The sequence below is a fragment of the Columba livia genome, chromosome 3 (genome assembly GCF_036013475.1).
Source record: "Columba livia isolate bColLiv1 breed racing homer chromosome 3, bColLiv1.pat.W.v2, whole genome shotgun sequence".
Classification (NCBI taxonomy): Eukaryota; Metazoa; Chordata; class Aves; order Columbiformes; family Columbidae; genus Columba; species Columba livia.
This window is the reverse complement of record NC_088604.1, coordinates 79,630,999-79,645,624: the sequence shown is the minus strand read 5'-3', so window position 1 is coordinate 79,645,624 and position 14,626 is coordinate 79,630,999. Positions and strand designations below refer to the sequence as shown.

General features: G+C 39.2%; 1 protein-coding gene across 9 annotated transcripts in view; it reads right to left on the bottom strand.

Annotated features, from left to right (window-relative positions):
• Positions 1-14,626, bottom strand: part of MTR (5-methyltetrahydrofolate-homocysteine methyltransferase) — a 51,061-nt gene that overhangs the window by 16,928 nt on the left and 19,507 nt on the right. For all 9 annotated transcript variants that reach the window (XR_010471500.1, XR_010471502.1, XR_010471501.1 and 6 more), the window contains 10 exons: positions 14,245-14,321; positions 12,697-12,809; positions 11,165-11,305; positions 10,318-10,503; positions 9,551-9,730; positions 8,457-8,573; positions 8,213-8,353; positions 4,930-5,019; positions 4,149-4,301; positions 3,428-3,535 (listed from right to left, as the gene is read on the bottom strand). Coding sequence is in view for 6 of the 9 variants with exons in the window: in XM_065057814.1 (XP_064913886.1) it covers positions 3,428-3,535; positions 4,149-4,301; positions 4,930-5,019; positions 8,213-8,353; positions 8,457-8,573; positions 9,551-9,730; positions 10,318-10,503; positions 11,165-11,305; positions 12,697-12,809; positions 14,245-14,321 (1,306 nt within the window). In the remaining 3 variants the exon portion in view is untranslated. The remainder of the gene's footprint in view (positions 1-3,427; positions 3,536-4,148; positions 4,302-4,929; positions 5,020-8,212; positions 8,354-8,456; positions 8,574-9,550; positions 9,731-10,317; positions 10,504-11,164; positions 11,306-12,696; positions 12,810-14,244; positions 14,322-14,626) is intronic.

The following is a 14,626-nucleotide window of genomic DNA, read 5'->3' as shown; positions in this document are numbered from 1 at the left end:
AAAAGATCCAGGTAATAAGAACTTGCCAAAAATTGTTGAAGATTGCATGGATGTTACTAAAAAATGTTTAAAATAATTTATAGATCTGAATTTTTTCATCTGTAATAGATAGTATTTTTTGCAGTGCAATAGCTGAACTCCTAAGGTAGCTTGGCTCCAAATACAAACCTCACCAATAAAGAGTTTTTATAGACTGAATCTTTAGAACAAAAGGGTACAAACACTCATAATTACATGCCTGTTCATGCATCAAGAGAAATCTTTCAATGTAATGCAGAGAAGAATGAGAGGAATTTAAAAAAACAGAAGAGACTAATTTTTTATGCAACATGAATAGCAAGGGAGACATTTCAGCGTAGTGATCAGGCTACTTCAGAGTAAGCTGAACAAGCAGGCTGGCAGAAGGACCTCCTTGAAGCAGGGGAACCGTACTGTCACAGACTGGTTCTAGGCTAGATGGCATCCAGCCCTGACAAAGGGGCCCTCCCCGCAGGGCAACAGTGAACTTCCTATGGCAATTCCCCACGAGGACACAGGCCTTGGCGATAGATTTTTAGTTGAATAACTGATGGTGTCATTTGGAGCAGCTCCAGGCTATTGCAGTGCCGTGTCTGAGCTGGTGCAGGATCAGATGCCAGTAGCAGATAACTTAAATTGCACAGAATTTAAATAAAGTAGAAACCGGAGCATATTCTGTTTGAGACTACAAAACTTCTTCCGGCCAGTATCTCATCTCATTTGCAGATGGCAGAACTGGAAGATTAGATTCTTCTATGAAGCATGCTATATTTCTGCATAGTACTGAGTAGTTCTCTGCACTTCATGAACCTACATTGCCTTCTGTAGTTGCAACTTTCTGGGGGAAAAAAAATCTTTATATATTACCAAGAGTGACAGCAGAATTGCCCATGGTCCCAACACATTTTTACATTTGTTGAACAAAATCCCTGGATCCCCACCAAAGCAGCTGTTTACTAAGATCTAGTATCTTCCCAGTGGTCCTGTTTTACCAGGAGAAGACAAGGGAACAGATAAGGCAAAATGGAGGTCTGTAAATCAGCCATCTCAGTATATCAATACAAAAAATGAAAACTGGGGAGATTAATCCAGGACCGTGGGAAAGAACAAAAAGCATTGCCCATATGCATCATAGCCAGTAACTACTGATGATTTAACCAGTGACTTATATCCAAGAAAGAAAAATGGATGCACACATAGAAAGTAAAATCTGTGCAGAGCAGCAGACAACATGGGCCAGGGCACATGCTATCTTAAATAAACCCTCTTTAGGGCACACTGTGATTTCAGCTGTCTCAAGGAAGGAGGTCCTCAAGTTCTGGGCACACATCCAAAGGGCTTCTTTTTAAAAATCTTGATAGAGATCCACAGCCACCACTGTTTATGCTCAAGTGTAGCTATCAATGCTCTGCATTTCCAGGCAGTCTGTGACTAAAACTGTCCTGGAGGTTGCAGTAGCCTGGGTAACATCAGCCAGATCAGCCACCAGAGGCTGCAAATTGTTTTCCTTCGAGTCAACATCTAACTTTGGAGATAGATGCAGCTGTTTTTTCCTCTCTCAACAATTCTCTAAACAGTGACTACATTTTTTTAAGAGGAAGGCACTACTTTTTCCCTCCTGCTCTCCTCAGACACACAGAATATCTCACTGTCTCTTCAGAGTGCTTGCCATATTTTTAAGAACTTCTCAAATTCCACTTCACTTCTTTTTAGCCAGAGAATTAAGTGCCAGAGGATTCACAGTAGGTCCTGATCCAGTGCTCATGGAAGCAACGGCATAATGATTTTCACTGACTTTGAATAGCATCAGACCAAATCAGAAGGTGCCAAATACTGGCATTGTCATCTGAATTAAAATAAAAAAGAACAGCATGAGCAGGAGAGGGATGACACATAGAAAGGTGACTCATGACAGCCAGAGAATAGATCTGCTTCAGATACTGGAGAGAAGACACCTTCTTCGTATCCAGAAAAAGCATGGGAAAAGAGACTCAGCATTCTCCTTCTTCCACTAAGATTAGTGAGGTTTGGTTATCAGGTCATTTTTCTTTCTAAATTATTTGCTGCACTCATTACATTTATGCTGGACTATCACAACAGTTCCAAACCAAATGGTAAAACACAGTGTAAGAGTATTTCAAGGGATGAACTAGGAACCATTCAAAAATCCACAGAAGGGAAACCGAAGGAAATACACAAATATCAGAGGTTAGAGAAATTCTGCCTTTTTTTGTGTGTGTGTGTGTGCATGTTAAATACCAGATTCTGATAACAGCTATTGTCTTTCAGAATTCATGAAGACAAGGTAAGGCTCCACAGCACTGAAGAAAAGTAAATGTACATCAAACCTAAATTTGATAGTCAGACAAAGATAAGGGAAGAAAAATATTTAACAACAAAAACCATAAGCACCTATCACATTATAAATAGGAAATGTAGACCTGAGTATTTTAAAAGGAATTTTATCCAACTCATCTGAACTCTCTTTTCTACCGACCAGAATCTCTTATCAGTATGGAGAAACAACAGACATTCCATATCTTAATTTTCCAATGCTCCAATCACATCTTCCATTAACCAAATTTAGAAGAAATTACTTCAAGTATATGCACAGGTAGTTGATAAACCTATTCTCAGGCATCACCAGCTGTTGGCTATGAAACAGGAAATGCTATGAATGAAAGGCCCACAAAGATCTGAAAATGACTGGATATTTTCAATTGTTTATATTTTATGTACTTCATTAAAAGTAGTTTTTAGAAACTGGTAGTAAACCACACATCTGAAAAGACAATTATATTCAGATCCTGTTTTGATAAGCAATTGTCCCCTGCCACTTGGTCATAGCTACAAGTGCAATGAGCGTTCTATTTTATCATAACAAGAGGTCTTAAGCCATGATCTATAAAGAAAAAAGATGGAAGAATTCAGTTTGTTTAGCTGAGAATAGTCAGGGCTAGGGGGAAGGGAAGAGGTGAATACAGAGAAACATGGTAACAGGCTTTGAACATGCAAAAGGGAGGTCCACAGTTCACTGAGAGCAGAAGTAGTAGAAACAAATGGCAAAATTTGCCATAAAGTTAGAAATACCATAAATAAGTAACATTAGAATTAAAAACCTATGCAAATACAAGAGAAAAGTACCGTTGGTATAAAAAGCCTACAAAGGCTTATGGCATCCTTCAGGAAACTTGTGACAACAGCTTAGGCACCCACTAAGCAGAGTTCCACAAAATCTGCACTTTATGAATTTCAGACCCACTTCAAATTATGCCAAGATTGTCAGTTTCCATATGACTACATCAGCTCTCCAGCATGAAAGTTGAATAAACGTTAGGAACAAAAAATAATTTCCATTTTTGTCATGGCATGCTAGGAAGGAGTTACAGGACAAAGGACTGTGTCTTGCCTCTTCCTCTGTGCTGCCTTGTTCAGCTCTCCTTTCCTCTCTTTCTTTTTCCATAAAGGGAATAAGGTGGCCAACTGCTTTCTTCATAACTCGAGCAGACTTTATCACCTGCACAGATAAAGAGAGTCAGGTGATATAAACAATAAAGATCACAGAACCACTGAATGGCTGTGTTTGGAAGGGACCTCTGAATATCATCTAGTCCAACCCACCTGCTAAAGTAGGTTCACTCAGAGCAGACTGCACGGGTGGGTTTTGAATGTCTCCAGAGGAGGAGACTGCCATATAGGCATAGCCTCAGATTTCTCATAGCTTTCTTCTATACCCATTCAAACAATAAACACAATTTCATTGGCAAACCCAGATTCCAGCTTTGCAGAGCATTCTGTGGTAGCAGGCTGCTGGCCCTACTGGACTAGGGGTCTACACATGACACTTGCTTCCACGGTGAAACCTCTTGGACCACTCATAACAGAACTGGAAGCTACAAACAGGCCCGGACTTGGAAGATGCTAAACACAGCCATTTTTATTTGGATCTTTTCTTTCTCTCTTACTCCTTTTCATGGGCCCAGACTTAAAACTCCATTTCGAATAAAACAAAAACACTCAGGAAGAAAGGAAACAAACATGTAAAATAACATAAAGAAAGCAAAACTCCAAAGTAAAGAAAAAAATAGGACTGCTGCTTAGGAAAATACATTAAATTGCCTTATCATTACCTGAGGCAAAAACATCTTTCCAGCACCAAAAAGATCACCAACAATTTTCATGCCATTCATCAAAGGCCCTTCAATTATATTTAGAGGTCTAGGGTATTTTTCCTGATTTAATCTTGCTTCTTCTGTATCTGCAGTGACATACTTCTCAATGCCCTGGGAAAAAAAATGAGCAGCTTTTATCTTGCTAGAAATAAAGCTTTTATTTAGTTGCCTTTCCACTCCCAGAAAAAAATCACAATGAAAGCAAACAGATAGTTTAGATACTGCTAGTCTTCAAGAATACCTCAAATGTGTATTTAAAACTGGTTTTCTCAGGAAACAAAACACTACAGTTCTTAGGGCATATAAGGGTATTCAGAGCAAGAGTCAGTACTAACAGGTTTGTTTATTTCGTTTTCTTGTTTATCATAAGAAAATCCAACATTCAAAGATTACTTCCTCAGCACAAGTGTCACTCAATGCAGTACTGTAAAAGGACCCAAAAAAAACCCTAGAAAGCAGAAGCAATACCTTAGAAATTAAAAGCAGTATGTTACTACCAACACTAATGGAATAAAATAATAATGGTCAAAGCCTTCAACTTGTGAAGTTCAAAGACAAATCACCCCAATTTTGTGATATTAAAATTAAATACCTTAAATATATTATTTATTATTAATTAATAGCTTTCAAAAGAATGGCAGTTGAAGATTTTTTTAAAGCTAAAGGTGTCCCTTAAAATCTGAGCTGAGATCATGTCTCTGAGACCTGATGGGCAGGACAATTTTCTGCACAGACTCACCTTTATGAGAGCATATTCCAGCCTTTCCTCCACAGAGCTTTCCCGCCACTCATCAGACTGTACAACTTTTTTTCCTCCTTGGGCATGATTCTGAAAAGGAAAGATATCCATAGAAGCTTCCAACCATAAAAAGGAGAACTATGAACTTTACTTTTAGAAAAGTGAAGATAATTTCAAGTAGTGACCCATAACAGCATTTTAGGTTATTTAAAACAGGCTTTTCATATACATGCAAATCATACTGCAAACACTTGTGATGTACTACAGACACTTAGGGGGGTCTACATCCAAAAAAGTATATGCCTCAGTGAAGATATAAACAAAACAAAGTGGAGAAAAAAAAAATACAGGGAGCAGTTTAATAATTTTCATGCTCTTAAAATTGATGAAATGACTAATCCTAAGGGTTTTACTTCTGGGAACATAATTTAAATTGATTCCTGGCCCACACACTACACTTAATTTTAAAATTCTAATTAATTTGGCACTTATTCAGTTTCTGACGGAATAGGTTACATTATTCCACATCACAGATGTGTTTTCAACCAGGCGGCCCACGGAACTACTGTTTCTCAAGCACATAGACCATCCCAAACCCTCGCGTATTCTCTTTGCCTCACAGTCACAATCCCCTTTGCTATGCGAAGGCCAAAAGGGCTTCACACAGTGCAAGAAAGCTTGTAAGCGCCCACCCCAGGAAGGCTCCTGAAGAGCACGCTATCCACTGCTTCAACCACCGTACTTGAGCCAAGTAATTTCTTTTCCTCCCTTGGAAGGAATGACTCGCATAGTCTAATACCTTTCAGTTCTTAGGAACCTTTGATACTTCTGAGTGCTTATCAGCAAGTTTTTAAAGACAGAGCCATGGGAAAAGTCATGGAAACAAGATCTCTATTCATGAGAAAAGACAAGGAAACAAGAACTTACTCATGAGAACAGAAATGAAAACAAGTTTTCATTCACATTTATGTGAATGTTAGCTAATTTCACAGCTTCTTGTTGCCAAACGTTACTCTGGTTTGTACAAAGGGAATGAAAGAAGTAGGAAAACGTCACCCAGAGAGGTTGTAGAGTTTCTGACCTTAGTTATATTAAAAAACAAAACTGGACAAGTCCCTGAGCAACCTGCTCTTGCTGACCCTACTCTGAGCAAGGGTGTTCTACTAGATGATCTCCAAAGGTCCCCTCCCACCTCAGCCCTTCTGTGATTTAGTGAAAAGGTACCAAGTGCTCCTCAACCTCTGGCTAGACACTTTAGCAAGGGAACAATTCCAACCAAAAAATTACCAATGAAGCTGTAGGATGGGCATGCAGGGAGCACAGTGGCAAACACTACATATGGATCTTCAGAAACAGGATGAGTACCCTGCATGATGAGGATTAAAAACTATGCCTTTGGAAGCACAGCTCCCATTGCCGTAAGTGGGACAAAGTTTCAGTTTGAGAATGTTTGCAGCTACAAACTTTACCAAAAATGTGGTTTATTTTTTTTAATCTCAAACTTCCAATGAAGACTGATCTCCTAAATCTGCAAGGATCAAGTTCCTCTTTTTTCCCCACAGGTCGAGCATTCAAAGAACTGGCAAGGTACACTGCTACTACCTGAAAGAACTAGGAGGAAACTTCCCTGGCAGCCTATTAGAGGTGCAATACTTGAAATGCAACTGCATATTCTATGTTCTTTGTGCAGAATAAACTGCAGTGATTTGAAATAAAAAGAACATATGCACTTACTGACTAATAAATAGACTTTAGTGTTTTTAAAAAAACCCTGTAGACAAAGGAACTTAGAGCCATTCAATTCCACTATATCAGAGGAAGGTCTGAGTAAGAATTTTAAAATATGACTCAATCGACAAAACCTTATCTAATAATCCTTCTTGTTGGCTTGTGACTCCCTAGTTGGACTCTTACATTTGTCCAGAGCCAAGATGAAACCCAAGTCAGCATGCTTACGTCCAATGAAAACCTGAGAGTGGTAGTATTTTATGTTAAATTTTAATAGAGCTTTTAAAAAAGTTTTGAATCAAGAGTGTCCCTCTTTTTTTTAATTGGGAGCTGTTTTACTCCCACAATAAAACTACCACCATGAATAAGAGCACAGACTGCGACCATGGCTTCCCAAACTTCTAGACCTAGAAGGAGTCATCATCCACTTCCATTTCTAGTTTTCATGCTCCCTTAAAATTGACATTCTGCCTTCTGCAGAAACACTGCCTAAGCAATCCCTTTCTAATTTCTGTTCTTTTTTCCCTCCTCTTTATGCAACCCTGAATACCCTAATGGTAAAACTCAGTTTACACAGACAAGATCACACCCAGGTGAATTGCTTAGACACTAAGAGCACCATGTAAAATAGCCTAAGCACAAGGGATAGGGACAATCTTCCCATACTGGTTTTCAACATGTTGCCATTGTTCCTAAAATGCATGCACCTCCATAGGGCAAACTACAAACCAAATGAAGCTGTGCACCAAAAGAATACCTCCAGGAGCACTCATACTTTTTGTGCGCTTAAATCTCAGAGCCACCTAACCCAGAGAGATTTTGCTGTGTGTTCTGTTCAGAACAGGATTCCACCAGTCATCTCATGGCTGATAATCTGGAAACCCCCAAGTGTGTAACCTTTTGTCTTTAATCACCACAGTCATTACAACATCTCAAAACCACTAAATGGCTGATCCTCACTCCTGATATGAGTTACACGAACTGCAAGCCCTATGGTGCAGCCAGGAACTGCACAGCCAGAAACTGCAAGCAACTATCTCACCTTTTCCATATACTCTAAGCAAAACATCACCACCAGAGAGACACGTTTACTCTTTGTCTCCTACAGTGCAATTGTCAGTTAAGCTCCAGCACCAAGATTTGCTTTGGTTTGCATTGGCCTTTTCTGTTTTTTTGGTTGGTTGTTTTGTTTGTTTGTTTGTTTGTTTGTGAGGGTTTTTTTTGTTTAGGAGGGAGTTTGGTTGGGATTTTTTGCTTATTGGTTTTGGGTTTGTTTTTCTTCAAAGAATGCCTACACAGCTTGCTCTCCAAAAGCACATGAAAAACTCTGGTGCAGGATCTTTCAAGGCACCTATGAAACTGGAGAGGCTCAAACTATCAGAAAGTTCACATTTTATTATCTATTAGTAACTGAACCACTTGTAATATCACTAGCAAGTTCTAACACCCACTGTTAGATTGACAGGTGCAGTTTATAGGCTGTTTTACCTATCATCAACAGGGAGGTGTTAAAGCCCAGGTGCTAAGCTATTCAAAGCTTAAAACTGGAAGTCACCTGAGCATAACGTAGAAGTTTCTCTGTCGCATCAGGGTCTTTGTTCCAGATTAGATTCTCACACAGCTGTAGCAATTCCTTGTGGATATCATCATACACTGGCAGATTCCCAGCATTCACAATTCCCATGTCCATGCCATACTGAAAAAAAGACATACGGAATCCCCCAGCCAGGGATGTCAGACATAGTACTTACTGCACATCTGCCAACGGCAAACATCTGGAAGCGAAAAGCACATCATACCTTAATTGCGTGGTAAAGGAACACCCCATGCATTGCTTCTCGAATGGCATCCATCCCTCGAAAGGAGAAAGACAGATTGGACAGACCTCCACTTATCCTGGCTCCCGGCAGTGTTTCCTATAGGAATTGCACATAGATTTTTTTAGAAAAGTGCTTCCCAAAAAGGAAACCTAAGCAAAGTATTCAGTCTATAAAACAGTCGGCCCCTGAGCTGCAGTGCATTGGCTACATGCCTTTGCTCTCTTCCCTGTTCCAGATCCTTCTAGTTACTCAAATTCATAAAAAGCAATGCAAATCTCTGTAGAAAAAGATACAGGTAAAAAGATGCAGGGATCCAGCCTTGTTATGTGTAAGCAACAACTGTGGTTTCCATAGTCATAGCTGCTTTTCTAAACGTATCAGTCTTCCCACAGCCACATTCCAGATTTTCCCCATGCATGCCTACTTAGGGCTCTCCCACCCCCCACTCTCCTGGAAAAGGAGCAGCCAGCCTGACTGCTTGCATGTCTCAGGAGCAGCCTGTGGCTGAGCAGCTACTGCCAAGGGTGCACCCTCCCTTCCAGAAGCCCTGCAAGATGTTCAGGCCCCAGAATGCTACTGACAGAGCACCTCCAGACCAATCAGGCTGCCTCATGAAACACAACAGTGCAGCTGCCTTGGCCATATTCAGGTGATGCTCTTCACTGCAGTACTTCCTTACACACATTTTGGCTAAATAAAAAGTCAGGTTACTGAACAAATCCCTTCCACAGTAATGGAAATTTCATTAATTTTAAAAGGCAGCTTTCACCAGCCTTCAAAGAGGTCCTTTTAGCTAGAACACAAATGCAATTGCTACCTCATTTAATTAATATACTGTATTTACAGTAGAAATAATGTATTGAAATGTATTTATAGAGTTCTTCCACTGGAAATGCAGCAATATTGTGGAACCGCTATACTTCAGAGGAACACACCCCTTGCTAATTTAAGATGCATATCATTTTGCAGCAGTGTTTTGTTATTATTTGGGGGTGAGGAATGTTTTTCTATTTTGTAGTGGTTTGGGTTTTCAAGTAATCTCAGAAAAACACTTCAAGTTAAAACAAGCTTACTTTTATGGTTTTAGTAGCATTGATAAAATTAATGGCATACAGGTTATGTTCTTCCATTCCAGTTCCTATGGTCAAAATATTAGGGTCAAATATTATATCATTTGGATTGAAGTGCACTTTTTCCACAAGAAGGTGATAAGCTCTGGAACAGATTGCAATCTTGGTTTCTGTTTCTGTGGCCTAGCAGAGAAAAAGAATTCTGACATGAAGTTTACAGACAACATAAAAAATAAACCTGCTGAGAAATCATTTATGGTTCCAGTTACTTAAGACTGAGAATTTGAACATGACAAATAGTAGAAAAGGATTTTATATATAAGAATTTTGTACTAAAAATATCACCACACCTGTATATGGAGTTTTGACTCAACTCATTCAAAACAATTTTGTTCCCCAATGTTTCATCATCCTATGCAAAGTTTAGTATGTCGTTTTTGATGTAACTAGACTAATTCGCAAAGATTCCACTCTCATGCAAAACTCAGTTTCTGAACTAAAAACAAACTTCTATGAAGAAGAGTTCAGCATGACTGAATAGCAAGAGACACGCCCCTGCGCTAGCAGAGCTACACTTAGAGGAGTACATGGGTTCCTCAACCACATGAGCAGCATAAGGGTTACATATCAGGCTCAAAGCTATTGCTTAGACTATACAGACCTCTTTGAATCACCTGTGTCAAGGAAACAAAACAACTTTGTCTTGCACAAGAGTAAGAAATGCTCATACTCCAGAAGGAAAAATACCTCTCCTTTAAAGGAACACTCACCTGCCCCATTTCATCAAAAGCCATGACAACCACAGCTGATCCATACAACTTAATTTTCCTTGCTTTCTCCAAAAAGTCTTCCTCACCTTCCTTCAGACTGATGCTGTTTACAATGCATTTCCCTTGGCAACATTTCAAACCTGCTTCAATCACTGAAAAATTTGAGGAGTCGATGCATAATGGCACCTGCAAATAACAGAGAAGTAAGCCAGGGGAATACATACAAGTTATGAATTAGAGTTCCATGTGCTGCTTGCCCATTTGGACATAAAAATGCACACAACAATAATCAGCATTTATGAATAAAAAGTTTCCAGATGGTATTTGTAGATTCACTTTGCTATAAATGCAAAACTCGTAGCAAATTTAACTCAAGAGCTTCTATGGCAACTCTATCACATATCATATAGAGACTTTTATGTCTCCCTGTATTGTCTTGTGTTTCTGAATTAGATACTCAGATTTATAGAATGCACATTACAGAAGTATCTTTTAAAACCATCCTATATCCAAAGCAATTTTAAGTTTCATGGAAAGCAATACTGTTGTGCACTGCCAATATATAAATCATGGCTTATAACTGCTGCAAAAGAAACCTGCATTCAGCTTTTCTAACCAATGAAAAGCACTGCCATGTATTTAGCTGAAATCAGATACAGAATACTAAAAACCTCTGCTTCACCCAAATGCCTGCTCTATAACAGTACCTCTTCCTCTTGGGGAAGAACTAGGTCTGCTTATTAAGCACCTGAACTGGTTACTAAATAAATCAACATCAAAATTTTCTGAAGGGCAATTTCCAACTCAATAAATCATTCATTGTGCTTTGGAGTGGCTCGATTACAACCTTTGCAATATCAGGTTCTGAAGAAATCAAGTTACAAAATCTGGTCATTGCAGCAGGGCCATCCAGCATCCCATCATCCATATTGATGTCAAGTACCTGGGCCCCCATCTCAACTTGCAATTTGGCTATACCCAGGGCTTCCTAAAGAAGAAAGTCAAAAAAAAACAAAACAACAGTCAGTAGAAAAAAGCCTAGCCATTCTCAGGATAACATTTCACTTCTCCAAAATGAGCATGCAGCCAAAAATTTAAAAATCTATTAAGACATTCCATAAGAGAAAAAAGAAATGGCCATGATCTGTGATGTACAACAACATACTAAAGTTGTTAGTACAGCATAACTGATAACTAATTTGTTCATAGAAACATGTCTCAAGAGACCTAATGTGCCAGTAGTGCCATTGATTTTAGACCACTGGCCATATGCTTAATTGAATGATTTAAAATTTGCAAGGTAACAAGGACTTCCAGCTGCACAAGATCACAGGAAAACCGTCTATTTGATGGTGTGAAATAAAGGGCTTGCATCACAAGTTCTGTTGTTTTATAACGGAGTACTTAATTTCTGAAGGTCATTGGGCATTTTTTTCCAGCTGCAGAATAATCACCAGGAGAAGGAAATACAAAAGTTTTCTGTCTAGCCCACATTAATATCTGAACACCCACATCTGTTTATTTTCTCTTTTTTGTCACTCTGCAGACTGAGGACACCAAAAAAAAAAAAAAAAAGTTTCTAGTTGCTCAGTCCCCAACAAGCTGTGTTTAAAGTTTCATGACTTCTAGGAGCTTAAGAGTCAGACTTCCTAAAAAAAAAAAAAACTAAGGCTTTAATTTTGATTGCATCAACTACAACAGCAGAGCACACTTCGGGGCACAGCCTGAGTTCTGAAGAAATATCACTTTACTATTTGTTTGAATGTTTCAGTAACGATAGCAGTACTGAACAAGCTCTCCAGCCTTTTCATTTCTGCCCTGCAACTGTTTCAAGGCGGTAATTACCTTCTGAGAGACTTTCCCGTAGCAAGTCTCACATAGCATGCTGGAGCCAGTGGTCAAAGCATAATATATAAAGATTGGATGCAACCATAATGCTGACTAGGATTGGAGAAGGGAGGGAGGGCTGCACAGTGGAACAATCTGTCCCAAATCCAATGTACCCCACACGTAGGAAGGAGGGATTACCCCCCGCTTTCCTTCCTCTGTAAGTCCACCCCTAGATACAGCACAGACTAGGACATGTGCTAAACCATCATCATCTCTGCAACTTAATTAAAAATGTAAAGTCATGTTTCCTGTAACACTTGGGGGTGGGGGGGGAGGAAGCTCTTGTAAAACCCTTTTTACAAATTTATTAGGACCTAGTAAGCACAGAAAAAAAGGACAGAGAGAAAGTAAATTCTCCTTGTTTCCCTACTCTTGTAACTGGTGTAGAATAGTGCTTTGTGCCAGCAAAACAAACAACTAATAACACAGTCCAATGAAGCAACGAAAAATCAGAGCATCAGCTATAAACATTATTATTAAAATGTATACTTCATAGTTGCCTGCCATGATGAGTTTAGCAAACTTCCGTGATCCTGCAACATTGCACCGTTCACCGATATTAACAAAGTTGGTATATGGCCCAATCCTGAATGGCTCCAGACCTTAAAAAAAAAAAAAATATATATATATATATATATATATATATTTTTAAACATTTGTAAAAACAGAAAAGAAAAAAAATGCATAAAAATGACAAAAGCCCTTTTCTAAGCTGGGAAATAGAGGTGTCTCTCTCTTTAAGAATAGTGATTCCTCAGCACATCAGGGTGTGCACAAAGCTAATGAGTAACTAGCAAAGAAATGCAATGAAACAACTTCCAACACATATGCCAAAGGTTTCTATCCTTCATCAATTACAGTCAATAATTTACCTGACCCATAAAAAATAACAGTCAATTTAATCAATATAAAATGGCATGTAGCTACAATTGTTTGGGCATCTATGAGTATGCACATAAACACGTACTTCAACTTACAACTACCTTATCACAGAGTCACAGAGTCAACTGGGTTGGAAAAGACCTCAGAGATCATCAAGTCCAACCCTTGGTCCAACTTCAGTCCATTTACTAAATCATGGCACTAAGTGCCATGTGCAATCTCAGTTTAAAAACCTCCAGGGACAGTGAGTCCACCACCTCCCTGGGCAGCCATTCCAATGCCTGACCACTCTCTCTGTAAAGAATTTCTTTCTAATATCCAGCCTAAATTTCCCCTGGCAGAGTTTAAGCCCATGCCCCTTTGTCCTATTGCTAACTGCCTGGGAGAAGAGACCAATCCCCACCTGGCTATATTATCTCATGACTCTACCACCACCTAAGAAGCAGCCGACTGAATTGACTGACAAACGAGATCAGCTCTTAACCATGTACCCAAATTCAGAGAAACAAGCCAACTGGGACCCCTGGGTAGCAGAAAACTTGGAGGAAAACAAACCTTACAGCAGAACAGAATAAGCTAATGCATGAAACCACAGAGCAACCATGATTTATTTAATTTATGGTAAGCTGAATTGACTTAGAGACTAAAATAACAGCCCAAAAAGAAGGCTTTACTTGGATACATGTCCAGAAGACTTAGAAGAAGGCCTGGCTGAGGCATAGACAGATCTAGACTTTGCTAAAACAAAAGACACTCTAGATTTGGATGTATTGCTGAAAAACTGTGCCAGTACAACTGGATCAACAGCTGAGGCAACACAGGGCAACCATCTTGCCCCAGCTCTGCCTCCAGGTGCAGTCAGACTACCTGAACTCTCTGTTGCAAAGTGAGGACAAAGATACCATTACAAAGTGCCTGAGACTTGCAGAATAAAAGGTGCTGGCTTGGTTACATTAAAGAAGATTGTAATAAAACGTTTCATTCATCTTTTGGCCCAAGCAGAAAGATTTAGATGTGGTTACACATCCACAAGCTTGCTGGATTCAGGTAGAACCAGAAACTCATATTGCCATTCTGATCAGCAGAAAATGGCAAATAAATTGTAAAGGAAGGTTGCATGAGTTATAAAGTTCAAACTGTTACACTCCATTTTACCTGACAGCAGCATGTATCCTTGAGAGAGAGCAGGTGGAACACGAGGCTTACAGAATTTCACTGCTTCAGCAATTTTCCTGTGTTACAGAAAGAGGAAAGTGAAGAGTAAAGCTTTTGATTAAAATTAAAGCACTCCAGACAAGACTCAAGCAGAACACACCAGATATATACCTACACCCAATTTAGCCCTGTAGTAGACATGACTTATTAGCTTGTTTCACTTTGTATGGCCGAAGGCAAAAACATACTTCCAGAAGATCCTATCATAACTACTTGCAGGAAATGTACAAAGCTGAAGATTTATCAAATACAGATTGTGAGATACTATGTAAATGGGATACTTGATGAATATGAGAACCAGTCCTCAACCACACTGACTAAC